At 37.7% G+C, this 18,380-nt stretch overlaps 1 protein-coding gene across 9 annotated transcripts in view; it reads left to right on the top strand.

Annotated features, from left to right (window-relative positions):
• The window catches only part of LOC150106294 (N-acetyl-D-glucosamine kinase-like), a 285,728-nt gene that overhangs the window by 142,062 nt on the left and 125,286 nt on the right, over nt 1-18,380 (top strand). For all 9 annotated transcript variants that reach the window (XM_090392325.1, XM_090392323.1, XM_090392318.1 and 6 more), the window contains one exon: nt 7,940-8,052. In XM_090392325.1, the coding sequence (XP_090248451.1) occupies nt 7,940-8,052 (113 nt within the window). The remainder of the gene's footprint in view (nt 1-7,939; nt 8,053-18,380) is intronic.

Here is an 18,380-nt window from a genome sequence, read left to right as displayed (position 1 = left end):
TCCATTACATAATTAGTGTGAAAAGAAATACGTGTGGGAGAATATTTTTGTGGATCAAGTTGATATTAAAGTAACTAGTGCAGGAGATATGATGTCGGTATTTAGTGATCACTTGTACTTTACACTTACACAGTTTTGTTTTTAATCTGACTCTTATACACAAAATGTTTAAACATATAGTATGTTAGTACCATGGGTGCGTTAAGTTTTTTTGTATTATTATTTGTTTTAGTCTTTTTTTAATACTTTTGATTTTTACTTAGTCTGGAAACCTGTTATCGAGACCAAAGATGGACTTTCCAACCAAGGCCCCCCAATAAGCAGGATAGAAACCTCACACTGAACAGTGAAATTAATTTCCCACCTAAAGATATTCATAAATATCCATGCCCATGGTGGGATTTGAATTTGTGACATATTGGAGAGTGGCAATAGTATTCACTTGGCCAAGCAGGTTAGCACAATAGTGATACTGACAGCATTTTTAGAAGAGAAGGGGACAGAAAGTTTTTTGTGAGGCTCACCCATCTATCATACATTTAGTTCCATGGCTGAGCCAAGGTTTAGATAAACCAGAAACAAATATGGCACTTTTTTTTTTCAAAGTGTTTCAGGTCTTCAGTAAGTAGGGTGATGAAATTTATCTGACACTTAAAGACATTTACAAACATCCATGTCTGCAGTGAGATTCAAACTCATGACCTGTTGATTGGAAAGCAGAGGTGCTGTCCACTTGATCATTTAGGCAACTTGTATATCATAGTTAGTTGAGTGAGTGACGTTTAGTTGTTTAAAATATCAAGATGTGTATTCTAAATGTGTATAAGACTGTAGGATTGGCTGGGATTTTATTTCACTTCATGTTTTGAAAACGTGCTTCTCACTCTCAGAATATGTACATGTGATATGATGCCTAGGATATGGGATTGGATGAATAGGAATATGATTCTTTGTGAGTGCCAGCACAAGAATAGTTGAGGAATGCTTTTAGTAATATAGTTAAATTTTCTCGAATAATGGCAGAAATTGATTTGGAGAAGGCATATACTATCATATTTCTGGATTTTACAAGAGATTTGACAGACTACCACATTAGTGCTTAAACTGCAACAAATAGTGTGATAATTGATTAACAGATTGGAAAGATGACATTTACCAAAATGTATATGGAGGAGTGGTGTGTGAAAAGTGGGGTACTGTAAGGTTTTGTACTTGGTCCACTGCTGTTCAGTTGTATATCAATAATATTTAGCTGGCCTGGTTGGCCATGTGGTTAGCTTATCTGCTCTCCCGCCAAAAGGCTGCAGGTTCGAATCCTGCCGTGGGCACGGATGTTTGTGATTATCTGTGAAAATAGCAGTGGCAGTCGGCAGTATATGGCATTGGTGTAGTTGCGGTCAGTTCGTGATTGAATGGTGGAGAAAGAGTTGTAGAGTAGGTGCCCTCTCTCAATGAGTCCTTGGACTCCTTGGAGCTGCCAAATAATAATAATCTGTAACTGGTTTGGGGAGAGATGTTCAGTTGTTTGCTGATTGGGCAAAAACTAAGGAGAGTTAACAGAAATGTACTTGACATGGTGTCCCTTAAAGACGAAAATTTACTTTGAATTCAGAGATGAAAGAATGCGTGGAAGAAGGTTAGAGAAGTTGTACTGGAAGAAGCAGAGGAAGCATAAGGGATCTTCTTGGATGACAGTGAACAAGGTGTTGAAGTCTGATGGCACACTGCAGATGTGGTGTAAGATAAGTAGCAATAAAGAGTTAGTTGCTCCATATATAAAGCGTTGATCACTTACTTTTCTAGATATGGAAATGTTAGCATACAGAAATAGATAGCTGGGGCTGCAAGATATATGTTAGGAGGGTTGATTTGAGGAATGTAAATTTCACTCTGCAAGTACAAAATGAAGATATAGTCAATGAACAAGACAAGACATGTGTATGTCACTGAGAGTTGCTTACTAGATAGATACAGGGGTATTTTTCAAAAATTAGGAGTAAGAATGAGAGATTATCCTCAGAAGATGTATAAGTGTTTATGAATAAGGTGACGTGAGGAGGTTTTTTTTTGCATATGGAGTGGTAGATGATTGGAATGCTTTCCAGAGAGTAGCCTAAATGTAGGGGCTGTAAATAAATTTAAGATGACGTATGATGAATGGGTATTGTGGCATTTTGAGTATACTACCTCCCATAATGAGTTTGAACTGCAGGGAGGTATGCTATAATAATAGCAATAAAACTATTAGTGTTAATTTCTGTTTACATTATTGTATGTATGTATGCCAAAATAAATTATAATAAATTGATTTAGTTAATTATTTTTAAATATAAGCAAAATTTAATTACAATTTATAATTTAATTAGCTTTCTTTGTAGAGTCTTTCCAGAAGAAAGTAACTTTTGTGTAACATTTTGGTTTTGTTCCACTGAATCCTGTGTTTTGTAGATAAAGCATGGTTTGCCAAACTGGATTTGTAGGGATCTTTAAGAGAAATGTATTCTTGATGTTCTTCAAGACAAATTTGTGCAGATCGACCAGTTTGTCCATAATGACATAAGCCACAAGAGCAGGAGATTCTGTAAACTCCAGGATAAGATAGAGGAGGATATTTGTCTTTTGGTAAGATCAGGAATGTATTAAGTTTGCAAACTGGATGGAAAGTAACTTGTATGTTAATCTGCTGAAGTAATCCTGCTTTTTTCTGAAAGTCCGTTAACATATGGAATACAAATTCTGGTAATTTCTTCTTGAGGAGAGTTAGGACACCGGCCATTATTGATTATTTTTTCGATAGTTTTTTCATTATAACCATTAGCAATAAAGTTCTTATCAGTAGTTTTGATAATTCTTTGTTTAGAAGAGCATCTGTAGAACAAATATTATGAGCTCTGTAAACTAAGGATTTGATTACATATTTTTGACAAGGGTGATGATGAGAGCTAGAATCAATGTATTTACCAGTATTGAGTTGGTTTTCTATATACTGAGAACTGTAAACTACCATTTGATTGATGTAGAATCAGAACATCCAGAAAAGGAAGACAATTGTTGTTTTCTAGTTCCAGAGTAAATTTGATTCTTGGGTTTATTGAATTAATATTTTCAATAAATTCGTGAAGATCAAACAAGGAGAGTTGCATACAGCAAACACATCATCAGCGTATCTGTATCAAACTGGTGGTTTCGGCAGAAAAAACATCCAGAATATGTTGTTAGAAATGATCCATAAAGTAATTGGCTCAAGTTGAGGAAAGGGGAGATCCCATAGCTGTTTCCTATGTCTGCTTATACAGTTTGTTTTGGCATTTTGAAAGGGTGAGAAGAGAGAGTGAGAGATGCAGGTGTAAACAAAGAACAGTATGAGGTGTGATGTATGGAGACTATGATCCGTGGTGTGCAAGATAAGATGCCAGAGGAGTGCTTGCTTGGAGGAATGATAGAAAGTGTGGCTATGGCAGTTAAGCGGGGTGAAAGGGTGGATGAGATGATTGTGATAGTGGGCATGAATGACTTGAGAGGCAATGTAAATCAGGTGGAGAGAGATTTGAGATTCTTGCTTGAGATTGTACGAAAGAAAATGCAGAGAGGAAAGATTGTGTGTTTGTTACCCAGGTATGATAATGACGAGCTGAACAGAAGAGCAGTAATAATGAATAGCATAATAGCCAGAATGTGTGAGAAGAGCGGATTGAAATATGTGGATGCTTTGAGGGCATTTGAGGACAAAGGAACTGTATGCGAGAGACCACTTACATTTGAATGAGGAAGGACACAGGTATCTGGAGAGATTGCTGTTTTCTGAACGAGTTGGTGTGTCAATGTAGGGAAACTAGAATTCCCAGGGTGGATGGTGGCAGGGGGTGGCCTTTTGTGGGAATGGGTGCTTAGGGGAAGAGGGGGGGATGACATCAGGTAACACTGAGTCCAGTGGAATCTGGAGGGGTTAATGACAGGTATAGAAGCAGTGAAATTTTTATGCTTTATACTAATGCCAGGAATATCCAGAATAAAGGCAATGAAATGGTGGCACTGATAGCATCAGCCTTGCCAAAGATTATTGGGAACTCTGAGATGTGGTTGACGGAAAATGATATAATAACAGGAATAGAAGTAGCAGGGTACAGCATTTTTTCGCAAGATAGGAAGGGAAATGTGAGGTAGAAGTGGCCAAGACAGGATACTTAGTATGGGATGTTGCTACAAACCAGGGAGCACAGAGGGTGGGGAGCAGGAGATGTTTAGGCAATTGAGCTTGGCAAGTGCAAGAAGAATGATTGTTATGGGAGATTTTAACATCAGCAGTATAAGTTGGGAAGAGGAAAAATACATGTAGTAATAAGGGAATGGAATTCCTAGAATTCTTCAGGGACAAATGTCTTAATAGAGGGAACAAGAGGTTCAAGAGTTTTGGATTTAATCATAGAATCAGAAGAGCTGATAATAACTGAGATGACATCCCCCCCCCTCCCAGTTGGAGAGTGACCATGTGGTTTTTGACTTGGAAGATGAATAGACATGCAGGAGTATCAAAGAAAAGGGAACATATATGGAATTATAAGGAAGGTAATTATAATTGTCTTAGATTAGATATCAGCTTGGGGCAGTTTCATGGAGGGTGGAATTGGAAGCCCAGGATATCATTAATGCTTGTGAAATTGTGAAGGAATATTTGTTAGCAGCAATAGCAAGCTGTATTCCATGAGTGAGTGAAGAAGAGGACACAATTTGGTGTAAAGTGGATGACAAACAATATCAAATGGGAACTGCAGGTGAAAAAGAGGCTATGGAAGAGATATAAGGAGAGGGGTGGAGAGCAGATGCATGAAGAATATAAAACCCAGGCTAGGAGAGGAAGTAGTATGGTAAAGAAGTCAAAACTGGAATGTGAGAAGAGATTCACCCTAAGATCGAAAGAAAATCCTAGGGATTTTTTAGCTATGTGGGCAGTAGCAGGAGAAATGATTATGGAAAAAGGACATTGCGAGATAAAAATAGGAATAGAGTGACTGATGCAGAGGGCAGTGGAGTTGTTCATTGAGCACTTTATTGGAGTATTTCATCCTGAAAAAGAAGGTTTTAATACTAGAGGGATTGGGCAGGTTGAGGGTTTAGAGGTGCAAGAGGAAAGTGTGTTCCAAATATTGACTACTCTGAATACCATCCAGTCTCACAGTAAAGCTGTGAGACTGGATGGTATTCAGAGACCTGTATTGTTTAACCTTTATATCAATGATATTGTCACTGGATTGCAGGGGATTATTCAGTTGTTTGCAGATGATATGAAGCTGGGAAGGGTTATTAGTAACAGTGCAGATGTAGCAGCCCTGCAAGAGGATTTTAATAAACTGGATAGATGTGCAAATGAATATGGGTGTCAGTTTAATGCAGCAAAATGTAAAGTCCTGAAGTTTGGGATCCATCAATGGGAGCTGCATACTAGATTGGAGGAGCTGTACTGGAGGAAGTAGGGGAGACAAGAGATCTGGGGTGATGATTGTTGGAAAACTGAAATTCAGGGAGCATATTGCAAAGGTGGTGAAGGTAACCCAGAGGATTGCTGCAATACTGAGAAGGACGCTGACCTGCAGAGATAAGAGTTATCATTTCATTGTATAAGACTCTGATCAGACCACACTTAGACTATTGTTCTCAAATTTGGTCCCTAGGATTTGAAGGGGATAAATTAACTGTGGAAAGTGTACAGAGGTAGATAACAAAGATGGTTTCAGGACTGTACAATGTTAGTTATGAGGATACGCTGAAGGAATGTGGACTGCAGAGTTTGGTGGATAGAAAAAGGAGGTGAGGTGATATGATCTAGACTTTTAAACTGTTGGGAGGCAGTTACATGGTTGACACTGGGGAGTTCTTTGACTTGGTGGAACAGCAAGAAGGAGCACTGACAAGGGGTCATTCCTGGAAGTTACGAAAGGAAGCTGTGAGCAAGAGGGTGAGGAGTGGTTTCTTTGCGTGGAGAGTTGTTAAATCGTGGAATGCATTTCCTGATAGAGTGGTGAGAGCAAGAATGGTCAATAAGTTCAAGGAGTGGTATGATAGACTTTGTGCTTCCTAGGAAGGTCCTATGAGTCTCTCGACTCCATGGAGACCTGAATAATAATAAATGATAATAATAATAATAAGAAGAAGAAGAAGAAAATTGTGGAAGGGAAACTTGGAGAAGAACAAACTCGGTTCAGGCCAAATAGAGAATCATCAAGATCAGATTTTCACTTTATTACAAATAGTTGAGAAATCATGGGAATATGACAAGGATCTGTACTTAAGTTTTGTATATCTGGAAAAGGCATATGAAATGGTACCCAGGGAAAAGCTTCTGAAAACAGTACACTTAATATGGGATAAATGAAACATTGTATAGGGCAATACATAGTCTATATTTGGGTAGTGAGTCAGCAGTTAGATTGAAAGAAATACAGGAAAATGGTTTGATGTAAAATCGGGTGTAGGATAAACTTGCACACTATCTCCACTCTTATTTATCATGTATATGGATCACATTATGAAAGAAGGGCCAATATACCTGATATTAGAATTGAAGATATCAGAACTTAGTTCTTTGCTTTATGCAGATGATGTACTCCTAAACACGTGCAAGTCTTCAGGATTCTCTAACTAAATTGAATAATAGCTATAATAAATTTTGCATGAAAATCAGCAATAAAAGGTCAAAAGTACGAAAATAGGCAGAGATAAAAAAACTTCAGCTGCATTCTGAATGGAGAGCCTATAGAACAAGTAAAATATTTCTGCTATCTAAGCACAGTTTTTAGTGAAGTTGTCAGGTTAAATCTCGAAATAGACAACAGAATCAGCAAAGTTGGCATGGTGGGGAGCCAGATGAATAAATTTATGTGGAATAAGAGAGAAATTATCCAAAACACTAAAATAGCAGTATACAAGACAGTGTTCAAACCACTTTTAAGTTGTGGATCTGTGAGATGGATTAAAAATAAAGTACTTGATCAAAGATTGGAGTCTACAGATATGAGAGCTTGTAGAAAAATTAGTGGCTTGAACTGATGGCATCAGTGGCAAAATCATATTAAAAATGAAGACATTACAAAGGAACTTGAATATTGTGTGCATTCAAGTGTTCATGTGTGACCAAAGCTAATCTAAGATGGTATGGCCACTTAAATAGAATGGGAGAGGAAAAGTTAACAAAGGAGGTGTTTAATGCCAAGATGGCAAGAAAGAGACCCAGAGGAAGACCACGGTCTAGATGGATTGATTCGGTCAGAAGTGCCTTAGAAGCCTGAAATGTTGAATATGACAATATTGGAGTGCTCACAATTAATAGATTGATTTGGAGGAAAATTGTTGATAGGAGATTAATAATAATGTAAACTTAATCATGTAGTGCTGTCATTGATGATGATGTTTCCTCAGTTATATCAATTGTTTGCATTCTACCTTGTAATTAACTATCATTGCCACTAATGATGGCCTCTAATATTCAGTCTGAAATATGGGACTTGAAATAAATATTTACTTATTTCTTTGTGTTTCATGTGAATTAAAGAAAATTACTGGTTTTAGCCAATGCAAAAATAGTTTTGTCATCTGAGTTCCAAATTATCAGCTGATACTCATTATTTTACTATCCAGTAAAATTCCTAGTAATGGGTGCACCATGAGAGGGCAAGGATTGGACATTGGGTCCAAAACTCTGAGTTGTTTTTTCTACATTCTTCCATGTTCTGTCCACTGTAACAAATGACTATTATTGTGGCCTTTGCAACTTAGTGAGAGTTGATTAAATGTGTGAATAGTGGAGCTTATCTATTTAGTTCTTGTTTTAACTCATGTATTTTTAAGGACTTGAGTATGTTATCAGCATAGTACAATATTACAACATATAAACCATAGAGATAAATTTGTTATGATGCAGAGTATGTTTATCAATTTCTTATAGGAATATGGATCTCATTAAAAGCAGTGAAAGCTGTCTTTGATACAGAGGACAATTTTAGTGTTGCTCCACATAGCATTTATAGGATAAAGCAACTAATGATGGATCATTTTCAAGTAGATTTTTTTTATTAAACTAAATATTTTTCATTACTTATGTATTAAATTTAATACTATTTAATGTAACAGAATATTATAACTAGTACATATCTCCCTCCTTGCAGTAAAACTTTTCTTGTCTCTGCCAAGACTTTTCAGTATACCAAACAGTGTAAATTACTTGAAATGTGGTAGTGTGCATTTATATATATATATATATATATATATATATATATACACCACTGATTTTCTGGCACCATTGGTTTCAGAGCCTTGCTGGATTAACCATTTTGCCAGATCAAAGGTCACATAATAATAATTCATCAGCACACTTCTGAGCCATTAATTTATACCTCTTGCATGGCCCTAAAGCACCATGGATCTCTAGAAACTTAAATATTAAATGCAAATTAAATGAAATGCATTAAAATCAATGATACAGTGCAACTGGATGTGGGATTGTGCTTATGCTTGATATCACCGGCACCACCAGGATGAACCACTCCTTGATTAGAAGCCTCAGCTAGGGCTAAATGTAAGAAAAATAAGTTATAAATTGCTTAAAATCAAGAGATTATCATAAATGCAGATGGCAGGTGTGCACACACACACACACAACTGCATCTGTAGCATCCCACTGAACTAGTCAGGTAGTTACAGGAATTTCAAGTGTGCTCAAAATTTATTCTGGAATGTTGGAAAATCAGTGGTGTATGCATGCATGTTTGATATGACAGTTAAAAGAGAAGAAATGTAGTGTTAGTAAATTATTTATTTTACCATATATAAAATGTTATATTTTTATAACAATGTTTTTATGTTTATGATATATCTAACAGGAAAATAACTTACCCAATAAAGCCAAAACCTTGGAAGATGTCCTATAAATTTAATAAACTAAGAGTACTTTATCTTCGAAATTATTATTTCTCAGGCATCTCCTTGGAGTCGAAGACTCGTCATTCACTGACAAAGCACTCATAACCACCTTTGGCAACTCATTCACCATTCTCCAAGCAAAATATCTGCTTCCAGCTCCTTGCTAACCACACTTGTACACAATTTTAAGGGATAATCCCTTGTTCCTTTCTCTCCTGCCATGTACTAAAAAAACTTCAGTGTCATCCTATAAAACCCTTTAATAACTTATGTTTCTATCATATATACTCTTATCAGCTAGCACGCAGACTCTTTAGTTTATTCTCATAGAGAGCATTCCATAGACCTGCCACAGTCTTGGTCATTTGCCTCTGGATCCTCTCCACCACTTCTTCATGCACCCCAGAATCCAGGCAACAGATATGCATACAGTATATACTGTTCACAGGGCCATGTGTAGATAGTAGTCTACATGTGGAATTATTGAATCCTTATAAAGGGGAATAATAAACTTGTCATCATGTTCTTCAACAGCCACAGATTGATGAATCTGATATGCTGTTTTGGTCACCTTTGCAATATGTTGGAAGTTTTCCCACTTGGTTATACTATAAATTAAAGATGCCAAGAAATTGGCAGGTGATAAGGCAGGTGATTATAATAGTCTTAGACGTCAACTTCGGGAAGTTTCATGGAGGAAGGAATTGGAAGGCCGGGATATCACTAGTGCGTGGGAAATTGTGAAAGAATATTTGTTATCAGCAATGGTAAGTTGTATACCACGAGTGAAGAAGAGGACGCAATTTGGAGTAAAGTGGATTTGGAGTAAAGTAAAGAGATATAAGGAGACAGGTGAAGAGATGCATGAGGAATATAAGACACAGGCCAGAAGAGTGACTAGTGTGGTAAGGAAAGCGAAACTGGAATATGAGAGGAGATTGGCCCTAAGATCCAAAGAAAATCCTAGGGAATTTTTTAGCTATGTGGCCAGTAGGAGGAGAAATGACTGTGGAAGAATGATATTGTGGGATAAAAATGGGAATAGAGTGACTGATGCAGAGGACATAGTGGAATTGTTCAATGAACACTTTATTGGAGTATTTCATCCTAGAGGAGTCAGTTTTGATGCTAGAGGGATAGGACTGGTTCGAGGTCTGGAGGTACAGGAGGAGAGTGTGTTTCAGATACTGAGTACTCTGGATGTCAGTAAAGCTGTGGGACTGGATGGTATTTCACCACGAGTTTTGAGAGAATGTGCTAGGGAATTGACAGTGCCTTTAACGTGGCTTTTCAATGAAAGTCTGGCTTTGGCAAAGGTGCCCAGGGAATGGAAGGAAGGTAAGATAGTGCCATTGCATAAGGGCGGTAACAGACTGGAAGTGTCTAATTATAGGCCAGTCTGTGTGTCATCAGTAGTTGTTAAGATCTTGGAGAAAGTAGTGAGGGACCATATACAGCATTGGGCAGATGAGGGTAATGTTATCTGTGAGAATCAACATGGATTTGTGAAAGGACGCTCTTGTTTTAGCAATATGCTAGCCTTTTATAATAAAGTTACAAGAACATTAGATGAGGGAAAGGCATATACTGCAATTTTCTTAGATTTGGCAAAGGCATTTGACAGGGTGCCACATGATAAGCTGATATTTAAGTTGCAGCACATGGGTCTGGATGTCAGATTGGTCAACTGGATTCAGGATTGGCTGTCTGATAGGTATCAGAGAGTTGTGTATGGTGGAGCAGTTTCCACGAGGCAGAGGGTTACAAGTGGGGTCCCACAGGGCTCAGTACTAGGACCTATATTGTTTAACCTTTATATCAATGACATAGCCAGTGGATTGCAGGGGGATATTCAGTTGTTTGCGGATGATGCGAAGCTGGGAAGGATTATTAGTAATAGTGCAGATGTGGTAGCCCTGCAAGAGGATTTAAATAAGCTAGATAGATGGGCAAATGAATGGGGGTATCAGTTTAATACAGCAAAATGTAAGGTCTAGAGGTTTGGGATGCTGCATACTCTATGGGAGGAGTTATACTGGAGGAAGTAGGGGAGACAAGAGATCTGGGGTTGATGATTGATAGAAACCTGAAGTTTAGGGGACATATTGCAAAGGTGGTGAAGGTAACACAGAGGATTGCTGCTATTATGAGAAGGACACTGACCTGCAGAGATAAGAGGGTTATCATTCCGTTGTATAAGTCTCTAATCAGACCACACTTGGACTATTGTTCTCAGATTTAGTCCCCAGGATTTGAAGGGAATAAATTAACTGTGGAAAGGATACAAAGACGGATGACAAAGATGGTTTCAGGACTGTACAAGGATAGTTATGAGGATCGGCTGAGAGAATGTGGACTGCAGAGTTTGGTGGATAGAAGAAGGAGAGGTGATATGATTGAGACTTTTAAACTGTTGAGAGGTGGTTACAGGGTTGACACTGGGGAGTTCTTTTGCTTGGTTAAACAGCGGGAAGGAGTGATGACAAGAGGCCATCCCTGGAAGTTACGAAAGGAAACTGTGAGCAAGAGGGTAAGGAGTGGTTTCTTTGTGTGGAGGGTAGTTGAGCCGTGGAATGCATTGCCTGATGGAGTGGTGGGAGCGAGAACGGTCAGTGAGTTTAAAGAGTGGTATGATAAACTTTGTGTTTCTCAGGGGGGGACCTCCCCTCGATAAGTCTTGACAGACTTTATGTCTTAGGAAGGACCTCCCTCGATGAGTCTTTTGACTCCTTGGAGGCCTGAATAATAATAATAATAATTATTATATTCTTCGTTTAATCCTTTATCCAAGTGTAAGCAAACAAAGTTTACACCTGGACTATTTTCAGGACTGGGCAACTTGTATAAATGAAGCTAATGACTTCACATCACTTGCCTCAGTATCTCATAATGCAAAGCACATATCCTTATGGAGATGTATAATGGTATACATTATGGCAAGAGTCACTACCTAGACCGGTTTCAACCTTTTTTGAGATCTCATTAGTGGGAGCTAGACCCCAGAGGTGATACCAAGGTTGAAGTATTGCAGAAGTCATATTTCCATATATGAGTAGCCAAAAGGTATCACACCTTATTATTAAAATACTCTGGATTAGAAATTGTTGTTGGAAGTTTTTCCACTTGGTTATACTATAAGTTAAAGATACCAAGAAATTATGTTCTTTGTTTAATCCTTTATCCAAGTGTAAGCAAAACAAAGTTTGCACCTGTACTAATTTCAGGGCTGAGCTCATATAAGTGACCCATTATGACCCTTCTCATAATGCTTTGCATTATGAGAAGGGTCACTACCCAGACCGTGTTCTACCTTTTACACTTGGATGAAGGATTAAATCAAGAATATAATTTCTTGGCATCTTTAATTTATAGTATAACTAAATGGAAAAACTTCCAACAACTAACTCTAATCCAGAGTATTTCAATAATAAGATGTGATACCTTTTTGCTACTCGTATATGGAAATATGACTTCTGCATTACTTCAACCTTGGTATCACTGTCATATATGCCTCCCCAGCCTGGAGCCATACCTCCAAGACAAACATCCTCAAGCTACAAAGACTACAGAACAAATGCCTGCAAATGATTCTGGACGCCCCGTGGTTCATCAGGAACGCCCAGATCCACCAGGACATAAATATCCCCTACATCTCTCCACTACTACGCTCCCTAGCAGAAAAATTCTTTATGAAGACATCTACGCATCCAAACCAACTGATACAACAAGCCGGAAACTATGACGGTAATGACTACTGGAAACATAAAAGACCGAAAGCCATCCTAACACCCAACGACGAATAACCACTTCTGCCCACTCAGGGCAAGCTAAAATAGCTCACAAATCTCTCCCATCACTGCTCCCGAAACAGACAACAGGGAATATGAAAAGCGTCAAGCTTCACCCTCTGCGCCATATATGTCCTGCGTCCTTGGTATCACTTCTGGGTCTGTCTGTCTCCCACTAATGAGACCTCAGTAAAGGTCAAAATTGGTCTGGGTAGTGACCCCTTCCAATAATGCATAGTATTATACAAGTCCATAAGGATATGTGCTTTGCATTATGGAATACTAAGGCAAGTGATGTGAAGTCATTAACCTCTGTATACAAGTCACCCCAGTCCTGAAAATACTTCAGGTGCAAACTTTGTTTGCTTACACTTGGTTGAAGGATTAAATCTAGAATATAATATCTTGGATTTTGCAACATGCTCTCTAAAATCCACCTCCTTGTCCACAGTCATCCTCAAATCCCTGGCTTCATCCATTTCCTACAGTTTGTTTTCATCAATGTGATCTCTTCACCCCCAAAACCTTAAACTCGCATCCTTTGTCAGTCTACGTTATCTTAATTAACTATCGCTCTTCCTTGCATTGCATCATCAAACAACTGGATATTTCCCTATAAATCATTTCCTATATATCTTTCAAGATATAGGCTAAAGACCTGTTTTGACATCTAAAGGACTAAACTTTCATTCTATTTTTAGGACTTCCTATATCATTTTTCCCTATAGGTTTAGATTTTATTACTTTCTTTGGTAGCCTTCTTTTTTGTTATACATGTTTTTTCCTATTCTTTTGTTTTATTTTCTTTAATCATTTATTGATTGTATTTGTAATTCCTTCCTCTATATATCATCATTTCCTATTCTATCCATTCTTATATTATTATTATTATTATGTGATCCCTCCAGGGAGTCCAAAGACTCATTGAGGGAGGGCACCTACTCTACAGCTCTCTGTCTTGACCATCAACTACAACGAACCACAACTACCATCGTCTACCACCACTAGTATTTTTCACAGACAATCACAAACATCCATGCCCACAGCGGGATTCAAACCTGCAGCCTTTTGGCTGGAGAGCGGATAAGCTAACCGCTCGGCCAACCAGGCTGGATACATATATCTTTTAACTGCTCTAAGAAATTTCATTTCAGCTGCTTATATTCCATTTTCATCTTTTTTTTTTTCTTTCCTGCTATCAACTTGCTGAACCATATAATACTGTCGGCATTGCCATGATGTTATAAAATTTTAATTGTGTTTCCTTTCTTCTTTTGCCTTACAGTGCAATTTATTATCTACATTATTATCTATATGAAATGTTATATTTAATAGTGAAAAACCTTTAATAGTGAAAATGTTTTACTTGTTCTATTGTTTCGTTGTCATTTACTATTTTAGTTCATATGGGATAATTACCCAGAATGCAATAGTTTTAGTTTAATGAAATTTGAAAATTGTATTCACTATTAGTTGTTGTAAATGACAGTTAGATCTATGAAAACTATCTTTAGATTTTTGTATGATTATATGATCATCTGCAAAAAGCATTGTGTTTACTCTTGTATGTTGATTGATGTTTATTCCTGGATTTACTATAGATTTTCTTTTCTTTGTTATTGTCTGCCTCTTTAACTTCCTGAGTCCACAATAGAGTTCTGATTGTCCTTGCAGACAATTGCTCTCTGGCTGAATTAAACAATGTTTTCTTCTTCTGGGTTTGATTCTGTATGTCTGGTAATTAATCTTTCTGATATAAATACAGGATGATCCAAAAGCCATGCAGATCATAAAATAAACTTGAATATTTCAATATTAGTGACAGACTTTATAGAACTAAATTGCTACAAATGAAGCTTATAACTATATATCTTTACAAAAGCAAAAATAACATTTACTAAAGCAAATGTTCAAAATGGCCGCCTCTTTCTTGAATGCATGCACATGATCTTTTTATGAAATTGGAGGCAACTCTTCACAGCATGGAATTACTGACTGCTCTGATTGCTTCAGTGATGTTTGTTTTCAGCTCACCAATTGTGTGAGGATTATTTTTATACATTTATCAATCAAGTAACCCCATAAAAGAAATCTGAAGGTGACAAATATCTGACAAGCTTGGGGGGGGGGGGACTTGCAAAAATTGCATTGTTTCATTTGATGTATGGCAAGTGGCACCATCCTATTGAAAAAGCAGTCACATTCTTCACTCTCTCAAGGAGAGCCACGATCTGGGCAAAGTGTCTTGGTGCAGTGCACAGTTCAATGTCATCTCAAAGAAAATGGGTTCAGTGCTGCATACCATACTCTGATTTTCAGAGAATGCAAGGGCATTTCGCAGAAAACATGAAGATTTTCCAATGACCTTCTTCTTCTTCCTCCCCCCCCCTCTTTTACCTTGCAGTGCCGAGGGTTTTCTATTCATTGAACTGCAATCGTTATACAAGGAAAAGGTTTAGCCCTATGCCTCCCAAGTGTTTCCTATGTCTGTAGAAGCATTGAGTTCTCAAGGCCGGTTTGTCTGCTTGTAGGATGAAAAACTCCAGATAAACTGGGGAAAAAACCTTGCAGTGAACGCCCAAGACTGGCTAACTTGGCTATGTCTGAGAAAGATCCTAAGCTCCCCACGTCAACGACGTGAATCAAACCCAGGACGAGTCTTTCTCAGGCATATGGTTGCAAACCGCATAGTCACTCGGCTAGCTGCGTGGTTTCCACTGACCAAATTTTGTTATTTTGGCTATTGACATATCCGCTTAGGCGGAAGAACCATGCTTTGTCACTGAAGAAAACATTGCAACTTGTGAAGTCCATTTTCTTCAACAAATGATCGAAACCACCTACAGTACACAACCTGTTATCCAGTGACTTCAATTCCTGAACTGAGTGAACACGGTATGGATGAAGCTTTAATTGTTTGGTGGCTCTTCAAGTACAGCCATATAACATACCTGCCTGTGCAGAGAGTTTTCTAAGACTTTGAAGGTGAATGTTGCAACATGATGTGTACCTGAGTCACTTTAACCTAATCAAAATGGAAGATCTTCCATGCCACTGTTTGTCTGCAACTGATCCGGTTTCCTGAAAGCATTTCATTAATCTTTTAATTGTCAAATTTTGAGGAATACTTCTGTCAGGATATTTCTGATGAAACTCCTTCACAACATTTGAGTAAGAATGACAGGTAAAATAAATTTCAAAATAACAACTGGTTGATCCTGGAAAAGTACCATTTCGCTTTACTCATAAACAAAACTATGCAGTGGATGCTCAATACCAGACGTGTGGCTAATAGATTACATGATAGTGGCCAATAGTCCTAGGGTGTCATCTATAGGTGAAATGAATAATTAGAATTGAAACACTCCGATGCAGATCAGCTTCAACTTTGATGTGCACAACTTTTGGATTGATCTGTATTTCTGTATGTGTGATAATCATTCTTACTTTGCTGTTTAGATATCCAATAAGGAACAACATTTCCTTTTGGGTAAGTTTTCTTCTCTAATGTTTGGAAAAATTCCTCCATTTCTTCCTTAGTAGAACCTTCTGTGGGACCATAGTCACAAATGAGTCTCATTCTCCAGATCCTCATTCTGATATTTACCCACATCACTCGATTTGATATTGCCTGTTATTTAAAATTACCCTCATATTTAGTGTTGAATATACTATAGCTACTCGTTTTTTTCCCTGATTGTTATTGCCTGAATCCAACATCTGTAATATTATTATAAGAGAGACCTCCAGGGATTCAGGGACTCATCAAGGGAGGCCACATACTACACGCACCAGCTATCATATTTATTCTTGAATTCATTCACACTTCTTAAACTCACAACATCCAATGGCAATCCATTCCAATCACTCACCCCTATGAGAGAAAAATCTAGCCCTCACCCCCTTCTTAGCAGCATTCATTCTTTCAAGGATGCCCTCTTGTCCTTTCCCCACCCTCTATAAATTGAAAAATTCCATCAATTGAAATCCTGTATGACTCTTTCAGAAGTTTGTATGTCTGAATCATATCATCCCTCTTTCTCCTATTTGCTAGCTCACCAATTTGCAGTCTACAAATTCTCAATCTATCTTCATAATTCTGATATCATTTTTAACACTCTCCTTTGCAATCTCTCCAGTATATCAGTATCACAATGGAAACCAGGAGATCAGACCTGTGCACAATAGCCCAAATGAGGTCTTATCAATGCTTTGTAAAGAGGCAAAATGACCGCCTTATATTTACATGTGAACGTTCATTTCAGCATGGCAATTACCTTTAGAGTTGTATTTGCAATCTTTTGCTACATGGCCCATGAACTTCAGCTTCCTATCTACTAATATACCTTGCCTCATCAGTTTCTTCTAGCATAATCCCACCAATATAATACAACATCGGATGTCTAATCATGCCGAAGTGAATGACTTTATATTTACTGACATTGAACAGACATCGATTTTCCCATGCCCACAATTCCAGCCCTATTCAAATCATTCTGCAAGTACTGCATATTAGCAGCATTCCTGATTACCCTACGTATCTTTGCATCATAAGCAAATAGCTATGTGCCACTTGCCAAATCCTTCCCAATATCATTAATATATAGATTGAATAACAGTGGACCAAGCACTGATCTTGTGGTTAGACTATCAGTTACCTTAAATCTTGCAGACTCATATCCCCCATATACCACTTTTTGATATCTGTCAGTCAGCCAGCTTCTTATCCACACTAATATTTTATAATCCAAACCGATATTCTCCAATTTATGCAACAGTCTACCAGGCTGTATTCTGTCAAAAGCCTTAGAAAAATCCAAAAGTATCATGGTGTATCCATTCCGTTTGTCTAGTTCAGTGATAACATTGTTATAGAATGTGAGCAAGTTGCTAAAACATGACCTTCCCTTAGTAAATTCATGTTATTCATTGCAAAATAGAGATTCACTGTCAACCCATTTCTGAATGTGAGCCCTAACCAGTTTTTTCCAAAATATTCACCACCACTCTTGAGATAGTAATTGGTTGATAGTTGGATATATTGGTCTTTGCACTACCCTTGGGCAATGAAATTATGATACATTCTTTCCATTCCTGTAGAATCTTCCTTGTTCTGAGACTTATTAAACATCCTCGTCAAAGGAATAGAGTTCAGATGAACACTTTTAGCACACATGCTGATATCCCATCAGTCTCTATTGCTGAATTCTTATTCAGTTTGTGCAACAACTATAATATCTCATCCTCATACACCTGAGTTTCTTCGTCCAGCGAAGAGGTAGCAGTGAGCTTAATGTCGCATACACCAGGTGGATAGCTTTTAACAAAATGGACATTTATTAGTTGAACAACATCTTCTGCATCTGTTACTCTCATGTCATCTGCATTTAGAAGAGTTATTCTTTCATATTCATTCTTTCTTTTACTTGCAGCATATCGATAGAACTCTTGTGGATTTTCTTTAGTATGCAGAGCCAGTTTCTTTTCATACTCAGACTTTGCTTTCCATACAACCGTTGTGACTGTTCTAGCCTGCTGCTTATAATTTTCATAATGGACATCATCCTTATGCAGACAGTATTCCTTCTACATCATCCTTTTTTTACGAATCTCTTGCTTAATAAGATTACACAGACATTTGACTCTTACCCTATTTATTCTTTGAACTCTCAGGACACA

Source organism: Typopeltis vanoorti, chromosome 5 (assembly GCF_054136105.1).
Source record: "Typopeltis vanoorti isolate ZY-2024b chromosome 5, IOZ_Tvanoo_1.0, whole genome shotgun sequence".
NCBI lineage: Eukaryota > Metazoa > Arthropoda > Arachnida > Uropygi > Thelyphonidae > Typopeltis > Typopeltis vanoorti.
The sequence above is the reverse complement of the archived record's forward strand: the minus strand, read 5'-3'. Positions and strand labels throughout refer to the sequence as shown.